The 12,104-nt window shown below is 36.5% G+C and overlaps 1 protein-coding gene across 6 annotated transcripts in view; it reads left to right on the forward strand.

Annotated features, from left to right (window-relative positions):
- Positions 1 to 378: 378 nt before the first annotated feature.
- LOC110675820 (vesicle-associated membrane protein 2) overlaps positions 379 to 12,104 on the forward strand; it is a 65,046-nt gene continuing 53,320 nt past the window's right edge. For 4 of the 6 annotated variants that reach the window (XR_002499824.1, XM_021841674.1, XM_021841675.1 and 1 more), the window contains exons 1-2: positions 380 to 571; positions 1,032 to 1,178. Coding sequence is in view for 1 of the 6 variants with exons in the window: in XM_021841677.1 (XP_021697369.1) it covers positions 1,177 to 1,178 (2 nt within the window). In the remaining 5 variants the exon portion in view is untranslated. Of the gene's footprint in view, positions 587 to 1,031; positions 1,179 to 12,104 lie in introns of all 6 variants that reach the window. The other 2 variants (XR_002499823.1, XM_021841676.1) reach the window with 2 other exon arrangements.

Consider the following 12,104-nt stretch of genomic DNA (forward strand, 5'->3'; position numbering starts at 1 on the left):
CCCAAATTTAGTAGAGAGTGAAACTTTTTCTTCTAAAACCTGTTTGGCTGTATGGCGAGGCGATGAATTTCGACCCAATGTGTAGTTTTCAATATAGACAAAATTTTGTCAGAATAGAGAAACATTACGTACAGATTTTATCAAAATTTATTTGAATATTTTCTAATTCCTGAGGACATTATAACAAAAAGTTGAAAAAAATAGTGATCAATTTGGCCCCGGTTTACGGCACTCTACGAAACATCCGTCAATTTCCTCTGATATGACTCTCGTTTTCTCGCGCTTTTCCCTCTGGGAAAATCGGAGAGGTGCGCACACTGGAAGAGCTTTTGCTGCGCTTCCGCTGGAAGTGTGCCGTGCCATGAAAATCGTCCAAATCGTGTCCCTTTTCGCAAACGATCGGTGACCAAGCTGGCAGTCGGACACGTACCACTTTCGATCCGGGACGGCACTGAAGAAGAAAAGTAGGAATAAGCAGAAGCCAGCAGCAGCAGAAGAAGAAACCAGAAGAAAAGTTTTCCCATTTTTGCCTACTTCGATCGGAAAATTCGACCCAGAATCGAGCGAAAACGTAAGAAAATCCACGGTAAAGTGATTGATTTGATGTAGATTTCCAGGGATAGTAGGAATACGTAACAAATAAGGATTTTCGGCCAACATTCGATTTTCGGTCCTGCTGCTGAAAATCGCGAAAACGCGTTTTCACAAGTTGAGTAATCCGGTGGAACGGGGAATAAAACTAGTGAAAATTCATTCAAATACGTTATAACACTTTTTGGGGCTTGAAATTAAGCTGAAAATTGATAGGAAAAATTGTGCTTCGTAGGTGTGAAAATTTTTTGCTCCTAGTGAGTGGCGTGCATGTGACGTGAGGAAAAAAGCTCATTATACCGATGTGAAAGGAGAAACGAAGCAAAAAACGAAGTGTGGCCTACTGTGATTAGGGAAAATTGAAAGTTGTTCATATGAAAGCTAAATTGTATGAAGATTTAAGTAGCCTACTATTGCTAAAGTGAAACTTGGATTTTCAGCCTACTCAATAGGATTACCCGAAACAGCGAGGAGGAGCACGAGAGGAGTAGGGAGGAGAGGCAGCTAGCGAAAATTTTCTGAACCAGAAAGGATTTCGGATTTTTACACTTCGGTCCTTGTTACTCACACAGCAGAACACATAAAATGTAAGTCAAAAAGAAAAGATTCTATTGTTTTTTTTTTTTATTTTCTTTTATCACACAAAGCGCATTTTAAATCCATTCATTTTTGGGAAAAAGGAGCTTCTCGATTCTTGAGAAACAAACGTCCGCTGGACGACATTTTCTGGAAAATAAATCGCATTCATTAATAGATCACAAAAGTCTCAACCAGAGCCTAAGTCTTCACCCCCTTTGTACTGTTATATTCCACGGCCTATTTCACCACTTCCCCGCATATCTGCCATCGAACATCATCCATATCACGAACGTCAAGGAAAAATAAAACACACAGTCATCATCACAATGGATCTTGCCTGTGGCCTGACAGTAGCGACACTGTGCTTCGGCTATTTTTCACTTTCCATTCATCCTCGCGCGACGTGTGTGCGTGTGGGGAAAATTTCTTTCCCCTTAGTAAAAGCTGTGCGGGGAAAATCGAAAGCTCGCTCTCGTTGCTTTCCAGTCGAAAGGGGAATGTAAAAATTCTCGCTCTCTGGCTCTGTTGGGGTTCGTGTTCTACTCTCACGTGTATCGGCGATGTTGAACAATAACGTTCGTTGGATTGAATCGCAAGAATGACTTGTTCGACGGTATGACAATTTGATAATTACCATGGTACCGCCGTTTATGGTCACCGATGTGTTTTTTTTTTTCATTCGTTCCAAAGTTCGCTTTGTTTCACTTTCATACCTATAAACTTCAATCACAATGTGATTCCAAATTTTAAACGAAATAAAGCTCATGTGGATTTACAATACAATAGTGGCGGAAGGCAGGAATTTGTTGATAAGGTTGATAACTTGCATAAATAGGATTGTTATAACAAGGGAGGGAGGCACAGATAGAGGAAGAGCACAAATTTTCGACCTAGCACTAGTTTTCAACCCATCCAAACGATTTCTTGTAGGTTGAAAATTTGTGCCACACTACACACGAAATATTAAACGAAAGTTTTCCAAACTTCAAGATAAATCCAGCTTAATAACGACAATCAAGGCAGACTTGATAAAAAACGCTAGTTTTCTTGGTGGTGTACCAAGGCCTGGTGGTAAAAAAGCCACAGTTTTCCATGCATTCAATTTTTATTTTTATTGGAAAATGAAAAAGATGCGTTTTTCAATACTTTGTATTCAATTAGAATTAAAGGTGTTACCGTAACATTACTTTCGAAAACTTTAGCATTTATTCTCATTAGAATTTTTGTTACCTTTGATAAAATGCAAAAATATGCTTTGATCAATTACGCGCTTTCATCATGTTTGTCCATTGTTTAAGATCCCGGCTCACAGTGAAATGTCACTGACAGCAGAATCTCGGCTCACTTTGACGTACATCAATTTCGGATCTGTTTTTTCCATCCCAGGTTAGAATGAAAAATTGCTAACAAAATTCAAAGTAGACTTTCTTACAAATAAAAATATTCTCAAACTAGTGCGACTGGGTGCCTTGAAAATTATGAATTAGGAAATTAAAAAACTGTTGTCACAAAAGAGACCTAAAAGTAACCAAGAAAGCAATACAAAATCTAATATGAGCCAGAAGATAAGAGTATGATTCTTCTTAGCATCAGAGTAGACATTTCTCTAAGATCTAAAAACATTTCTTTAGAATTCCTCGTGACATTACGACAAATATTACTGTATTTGTTTTTCCATTTATCTCTAGGAAATTCATTTAAACCTGAATTCCGTAAATAAAATCTTTGATAGATTTTTCAAAAAAGTCCTAACTTCTCCAAGATTTTATCCAGTGATTCATCCATCGATTTCCCTGGGGAAATCCTTTGAAATTCCCGACAAAACGTCTTCAAAAATTTACTCAATAACTTTTCGACACATTTCTACGGATTTTCTACTAGGGATTTCTCTAAGCTCCAGAGATTTCTTTAAAGATTTCTACAGAAATTCTTCCAATAATGCTTTGAGATTTTCTCAAGCAAGTCGCGAAAGATTGTTTTCAGGAATTCTTCCATGAATGCGTCCAGAAAAATGCCAAGAAAAAAAAAACATGGAGCATTTCTAAAGAAAATTCTAAAGTAACATCTGATAGAATTTGTGTAAGTTTTAAAGTCACTCTTAATAAACAAGGACTTCTGAAATAACTTCTGAACTCTTGAGGAAGTTTAAGAAGATTTCCTAGATAACTTGCAAAGCTAATCGAAAAAAATGAATCGAATTTCGGAATAGTGCTACGCAGTATTTTCTAAAGAAATTTCACGAAAAACTTTGAACAAAATCTACAGAAATTTATATAGAAATGATCGGAAAAATTGCTGTAGTATTAAATAACTGTTGCGATAACATTGATAAATTTTTGAAGATTGCGTGTTTTGAGATTTTTTTTACTTGGATGAAATGCTGAAGAAATTCTTAGAAAAAAAAAACAGGAATTTTGAATTTCTGGGATGAAATGTTTATAAATCTTGAAGGAACAAGCGGAAAAACTCTTGTAGGGTCTTGAAAAAAAAATCTTAAGGTTTTTTTTTTCGAAAGCTTTAGAATGAACCTTTGTGGGTTCTTCAGAGGAAGTTTTGTAGAAGTGTAACAACTGCAGAATTCAGTTGAAGGGAAATAAATATCTGAAGGAAATCCTAGGATAGTTTTGAAAACAGAATCCTGTGTAATACCTGAGGAAATTACTGGAGTTCTCAAGGATTTCCTAGGGCAAATTCTGAAGAAATTCATCTAAGCACCTTTGAAAACCCGCTGAAATAATTACTGGTAGAATTGGTAGAAAAATCACAAAAAAAATAACTGGAGAGATCCCTTCAAGAAACCCTGTATTCTAAAAAATCACTATGATAATTCCTGAAGTTTTTCCTCGGGGAACCTGAAAGGAAATTCTTGAAGAGCCTGTTGAACTCATAATAGTCTCGGAAGATTTCTTTGGAGCCGGTACAATTTTGCACTAGGATTCAGGCAAAATAAGGAAAAAGTGAATTTAGAGACATTTTGATTAAAATATACACTTTAGAGACCTTCCATTAAAAATAGAGACATTTTAGATATTTATATTGAAATAGAGACCAGCTCTCTAAAAAGAAACCTACTACCAGCCCTGTCCTTAGAATTATTCATTGGATCGACTTTTGTTATCATTCATATTTAAAAAAAATATGTATATCCTTCATATTTATATCCTTTTTGAATCAATTATATTAAACACATTTGACAAAAATAGACCAAAGTGCTTGCCTGTTCAACCAGTGAATTTGCTCTAATTTCCTCATATATTTCTATATGACAGATGGATGAACAGCAAAAATTCTGTGAAATTGTGTTGTTTTTTTCGGAAGAAATTAATGATGCTTAAAAAATGTTTCGTCGCGCTGAAACTCCATCGAATAGTTTATATGTATATTGAACAGATGATAAACAGTTAAATTTATTTTTCAAGCTTTCTGCTGATCTCTTTTACTAAATCGTGGGTAGGACAATCCTTTGACTGTCTTACCCAGGTGTTTTTATGCGTAGTACATGTCATACCTGTCCTACCCACTTCCCGCACCACTGGCGAAGATGCTTGACTACACGCAAACAAATTTTGTTGTATAATCTACTGAATCCATTAAAGAATTAAGAACTGCACCAACGATTTTTAACCGACTACAAAAATCTGTTAAGTTTACTATAATCTGGTCAAAATCACTGAGCAGTGCAGTAAATTTGACTATGTCCATGGTAGCATCCACTACAAAGCATTGTATTTCAATCCGTGACACCCACCGTACAACACAGTGTGGTCAAAAGTATGATGCTAAACTTCTCAAATCAAGAATGTTTCTAGTCAAAAATACCACAACTCTGATTAAATCAACAGAAGAAATTTTCTTGTGTAGTGATGTTGACTATGTTTTGGTAGAGTTAACAGATTAATGTAGTCGGTTGAAAATCGTTGGTGCAGTTCTTAATTTTATCATGGATTCAGTAGTTTCTACAATAAAATTCATTTCAGTGTACTACATGTTTTGAATGCCGGCTGTCAGGCGGTGTCCGGCCATTTGGCCGAACTCCGTTTGGCCGTTTGGCCGAACGCCATTTGGCCGAATGCCATTTGGCCGAAAGGGTCATTTGGCCGAATGCCGTTTGGCCGAATCATGAACAAAAAAAAAAAATGGCTACAACGCTGATGTGTAGGTTTCATAAGTGTGACCCAATAACTGATAAGCTAGTTGATTTGTTGATTTTTATGATATGATGGGACGTCATTTTTGCCACTATATGAGCTCCAAGAGAGTGATAACATCGACCCTTTAATTCAGGACGAAGTTGTGAATTCCACACTTCGCGTCAAGACTCTGAGGTGATGATTGATTCGCCACTGGATTACCAACGGTGTAATAATTTCATCAGATTGTTTTCCTTCTTTTAAACATAGGCTATATTTAGTTATACTGGTTCCATTACTATCGGCAATAGTTTAGCTTATATATTAATTGGGAATTTTTCCTTCTTTAAATCATCGGCAGTTCTTTGTAGTTGCACTGATAAAATGATTATATGCATTACACTTGCTTAAATTTTCATCAGAGATTTTTCCTTCTTTTGATCATAGGCTGTTCTTTCAAGAGAGAAATATTTTTCATAGTTATTGGAATTAATGCTCATAATACGTTTTATTCAAAACACATTTTTTAGCTCAAGGGTGAGATGTTATTCTCCTTCAAGATTAAGATTACAACATGAGAACTGAACACTGCACCGTTGCTTGCGTATAGCAATAAACGACTCGATGAACACTTATGTCAAAGAAGCACACTGTTTCTCCGTTGTGAAAAGAAAAAGCCAAGACTTGTTGATGTCAGAACCACAGACAAACAGACGTAACACTTAGAACGAATCGCGATCAAAATCATAGTCAAGAGACCATGAACGCCCAATGCTAAAATCGGTCTGTTTAGCCGATGGGCGAACAGATGGCGGTAGTGTGTAAACGTCAAATGCGAACAAAAACGATGCGAGCGCTGCGGGTGGTGGATTGACCACTTACAATATATTTGAATCGACCTTTAGGAAAGTGGTCGATGGACAATGACGAGAGCATGACGTCTGTTTGTCTGTGTCAGAACTATGACATATATTACTTAGTACGGTTCGAGGGATCAAAGCAAGCCGATCCAGCAGAAAAACGAATAAGTTTTAAACCGTTTTAGTTACTGTCAAAAGCTAACTAAAAACGCAATGCCAAAACATCTGCTGGTGGCTATTACCACTAGCATCGAAGTGAACAACTGCTTACATTTAGGATGTTCCTCTTTCAGCACTGACTGTTTCTTCAACTAACACTAAAAAGCTTATGTATATCAAAGATGATTGATCCTTTTTTTATGAATAAGGTGAATAAGTTCTTTGGATTTCATCATCAATCCATCCTAACTGTAGTTCTCTTTCGTTTTCAATTTCGGCCAAACGGCATTCGGCCAAATGGCGTTCGGCCAAACGGCATTCGGCCAAATGGCATTCGACCAAATGACCCGGAACCCTGTCAGGCCTATGAACATTTATATTTGTAAATTATGTGCATTAATATTGCAAAGCCATATAATAAGTTCTAATTTAAACTTCATAGAAATAATGGAAAATATACAAATTACTGTAACTTCTGATTTTCTCGAAGAAATGATTTCAAATTTACAGAGAAGATGCTTGGATATCACATGTTTTGAATGCTTAATGCAAAGCTGACAGTTACTTGACCGCTTTACAGATTAATAATGATGCACCGTTGGGGAATATTTTGAAGTATGTGAATATCCCTTCCAAAATAGCACAAAACGTTCAAATCACGATAATTTTTGATTCCCTCGTTAAAATATTTTCAAATTCACGAAGAAGATGCTTGAATACTATATCTTTCGAATGGTAGATACCAAACCCTTGGACATTTTTTTGCATTAATAACGGTTTCTGGCACACCGTGATACCATTTCACAGAAATTCGCAGAAAAAAACGAAATAGGTCTGAGAATTGCTTTCAAACATAATCGTACCATGACCCCACAGTTATGGATCAAATAGTGTCGAATCCAACATACTAAATTCAATAAAGAATGGAAAACATTCAATTTTTAGCACGTATTGTTTCAAGTTAGAAATTCGGTTAAAAACTATTTTGTGTGTAATGTATTTACTCAGAATCGCATAAAAAAATATTTTTAAAAAACAATGGATCAATTTTTATAGGCAAAATCAAGCTATTTTCAACTCAATGCCTTTATATTGTAGTGATTTGGCGAAAGTTAACAATGCGTCACATCCTATTGCAAAGAATAGCAGGGTTGTAGCTGGACATAAGGGTAAAATGTATGGGCAGTAGGGAAAGGAAATAGAAATGGATAAATAAATAATACCTGGATGAGCTTTTCAGATAGTTTACAATTTTTAAAAACCCAGCACGACCATTTCACTATGATAATTGTTCTTGTTTTCAAGCATATTCGATTCGTAAAGAAGTTACAAAAAGACAATTTACACCGTCTTCAGCCATAGGCTGCACAGACTGAACATAACTAACATTAGACAACGGACACACAGAACAGTGGACCAGTGAAGAATTTTTCGTTTGACGAAAAGTTTTCTTCGACTGGGGCGGGAATCGAACCCACACTCCGTAGCACAATACGCCTAAACGACTGACGCCGCTAACCACCCAACTAACATTTAGTGCAAATGTAAACATTCTCTAGACCCTATTTATACGGCTTTATGCTGAGTAAAGGCGCTGTACATACGAACGAAAACTTCTATGCGATCCTTTTACCAACAAATCTGGCGAATCTACTCAGCTACATTTAAGCTGTGTTGGCAGCTCTTATTCATACCGATCATTGCTCTATCTCGACAGTTATACGACAAGTAGCTGTGTAACATCTTCGGAAAGCGCTTTCTCAACCATTTTGCAACTGTTGAATAATTATTATACAGCTTCGCTGTATTATCGATTAAATATTATTTTCAAGCTGTTTCACAGCTTCAGAATTGATATCATAAGTATTTGAATTTAATTAATGTTCCCAACGTTACCTGCCACCGCTTGGAATCGAACTCACGATCTCTGCATCCACAAGTCTCGACGCTGTCCTTGTTGCCACCACAGTCTATATCGAAAGGCAAAGAAAACACATCGTTTTGTTCTACATCGAAAACGGTTCACACAATATTTTATATTGATCGTAAAAGATGTCATAGCCGCGCTTACACCACTTCATCAGGCTATAAAAGGGTACGAAACGTCAAACGCAATGTTTACAACCAACAAGCTGAGTAGATACGCCACAAATTGTTGTTTTACAGCTTACTGCTGTATGCTCGCTGTATAACTGACGAAAAAGCGCTTCTTAAATATATATTGAGCAGCATAACAAATCATATTGTATAGAAGCAGCCGGATTGATGATGGCGAGTTTTATTCCACATCATTAGGTTGCTATCTTTTTCGGTGTTGAGTTACAGCTTAGTGAAAGCAGCAAATGCGATAACTGACGAAATTTATTCAGCTAAGATTTGTAGCTGCAAAACGTTTGCGTTACAGCTGTATTAACGCTAATCGTTCTATTTTTGACAGCTTTAATTTTTTGCTGCGTTCGCTGCTTCAATTCAACTGTTATACAGCACAAAGCAAATAATCTTGGCTTATAGCGCTAAAATTGTTAGTTGGGCACACGGCTACGAAGCCCACAAAGTTGCCGCTCTAATTGAGATTTTTTTTGTGATGCTGCACTGTAGCAATTAAAGAAATAAATGTTTTCACTCGACACCAAATTTTTTTCCATTTGTGTTTGTTTAAAAGGTCCTCTGCAGAGCCGTAGCATGGCCTCACGGTGCTCTTGGAAAACTTTCCTTTGGGCGCCCCTAAGATAATTTTGTTTTCATAATGTAAGTTTGTACAGCGGAGATTTGCTGGTTGGACTCTGACTACCTTCCAACTAGCGAATTCGACCCGTTAGGTGGGACGACTGACAGCTGGTGAAAATGCTAAAGACTATCGCATCTGGAGAAGAACGAAACGCACATATACCGTACTACTTCGAATTGAAGAACGCTTCGTAAGCCGGACAGTGGCCTTTTTCATGATGTTTTTTGAATCAAATTCCTATTTTTTCGCCTTGAATCCATATTGGCGACGTCTTCTGCATTCTCCAAAAACTGAAAAAATAAATTACTAGTTTTTGAATTAAGGCCGGTGTTTGGGATTCGAAGCGTCCAGGCAATTCTGAATCAACACGGTACATTAATTGTTCTATAAATGGGGGCTTTGATGCGACGGCGCTCAGACGTCAAAGTCAATTTGACATGTACATTAAAAAATCTAGTGCTTTTTAGCTTGTGAACCGTTTCATCAATTTGTTTATCTTTTAGTTAAAATTTGACAGCTCGATAGTTATTTCCCCTCCGGTTAAAAATAAGCCTGCTCTGAGCATGGTTAAACTTGACAGTTCGAAAATTATTTTCTGCTCCGGTGATTTGAGAATAACTAATCATATGTCAACTTTGTTCTGAAATAACTACTCGACTGTCGAAGCTCAAATGGGTCGACCGCGAAGTTCAATTTAACCATTTGAAAATAACTGTTGAAATGTCAAATTTCAACTAATAAATAGTTAAATGAATTGGTGAAAAGGTTCACAGCCTTAGTTCAGATTTTTTCCAACCATCGAGTCATTCCATGTAGCGGAGCCCCAACGAGCGAATCCTCACTGTGTGTGATTGATGTTTCCGTAAAACATCCCAAGTAACCATGCTGCTCAAGCTGTAATTTATGCATAATAGACTTGTTCATATTTGAAAAAATGTCTGGAAATCTTCCGGTCAAGCAGTATTCTGAATTCTCATGCTAAGAACAATGTCTGGTAAAATTTTCAGCTCATTTGATAGAGATTCCACTATGCTTCAAATTAAAAATGTGTTTTTAGGCTTATGTTAAGGTTTGAAAAATAATAACTCAATACTCATTAATCCAAAACCACTTGCTATTACCACCTATTGAAAGCTAGTTCTATTCTGTTAAAGTTTGCCGAACACTACAATAAGATTAAATTAAGTTTAAACAAATAACGGTTTTCTGAATATGTTTATACCATACATTGGCATTATATTTTTAGGCTCTAGTCAACGAGAAACAAACACAATAAATCTATGAAATCATTAACCATTAACAGCTTACATGTTGCTTTAGGAAATAAATTACAAAAAAAATCCCAACGATCAAACAACCCATCCCAACCTGATGATAGTTAAATCGTGCAGGACACATGTACCGCCGAATGAATGAATTGAACAAGTTAGCATGGACCAATGCACGAGTTCTCTAATTTGACGTTCTAGCGGTGCCGAATTCACTAGTTGCCATGGTCACGTAAATAATTCGGCACCGCTCACAAGTCAAATTAATGAACTCGTGCTCGTGCATTGGTCCATTGCTTTTTCTTTTTTGATTGTTCTGATCGCATTTTACTAACTATGGAACAATGCACGTGTTCACTAATTTGACGTTTGAGCGATGCCGAATTCACTGGTTTCCATGGCCACATAAATAACACGACACAGCTAAAACGTCAAAAAGTGAACTTGTGCATTAGTCCAGTCAGAACGATTTGAAATCAATCATTAGCATGGACCGAGAAAAAGCAGTACTAACGTGTTCATTTTTTATATTCTTTGAAGCTAATGGTGGTGTTCTTGGCTCACCCACAGCGGATTTACGAATGTGCTTCCTAATTACCTATTTTTAACAATTTATTTTCGTGAGATAAATAGTATATTTAGACGGAATTGAGTTTTGCATAGTGCATAGTCATCATGTTCTGAAAATTCAATATCTGAAATTTTCATACAGGTATATTTTTCAAGGAGAACAATGTTTTTCTAGAACCTCGAAGCACAAACCTGAACCAAACCATGATAAAACTTACTCCAATCATAAAACCGTGTTCGACAAAACTTCGTAGAGTAGAATAAACTACTAGGTAGAGGATTTTTCGATAAGTGTCAGTGTTTCTTTCAATAGTTATGAATTTCCAAAGCTAGAAAATAGCCCAAAAACACATAATTGATTTGAAGCACATCTATTTTTTCTCCAAATTGACTGAAATTTTGACCATAAGTTCATTTCAACATGAAAAATCAAAATACTGGTTGACTGAGGAATTTCCGGACATTTGAATAGGTCTATTATGAATGTATTCTCATACTAAACACCAGGTTGTGTTTGAGTCTAAATGTAGTAAGTAGTATCAAGATACTCCAATGCATGGATGGATATTTATGTTAGTTAATGACCTCAGTCTCATATGGACTGAGTTAATAGCATAAAACGTGATATGGGAAATCTGTGCCACAGTGTGATCGTTTTTCGATTCCCAGTACCCAAATCTTCCGAATCGATCATATCCAAAGGAAATTCATAGCCCGCACATGTCAGTTTCACTGCACTCATTCTCCACATGCCCTATCACCCACGCTTTTCCTTGTACAATCGATAAAGGTGCACTGCCAACGGGCAAACAAAAATGAGGGTAGGAAATTACTTATTCAATATCCATCCGTCTTTTTTTAACTACATTGACTGAATGTAGGGGAGAATGGTCTAAAACTAATCGACAGGATAAATTTGGCTCGAAGCAAAAAATATCTCGTTTTTTGACTTCATATTTTATTCTACCTTCATTGACAGTTATTTGCATGAGAAGTGGGAATACTTTATTCAGTTACACATTTACCCAACAAATTCGCGGAGCCGCGAATACCGCTTAAAGCGTTGTAAATTATAAATAGTGCTCTACATATACACTACCCGTCATAAATACGGACTCACTAAAATAAGTATTGCAACACTCAGCTGAATAATGAATCACCCCCAAAAAGTTTAGCATCACCTCAAAACAGGTTAATTCACATTGCTATATCTCGAGAT

This window comes from Aedes aegypti, chromosome 2 (genome assembly GCF_002204515.2).
Source record: "Aedes aegypti strain LVP_AGWG chromosome 2, AaegL5.0 Primary Assembly, whole genome shotgun sequence".
In the NCBI taxonomy this organism is placed as follows: Eukaryota; Metazoa; Arthropoda; class Insecta; order Diptera; family Culicidae; genus Aedes; species Aedes aegypti.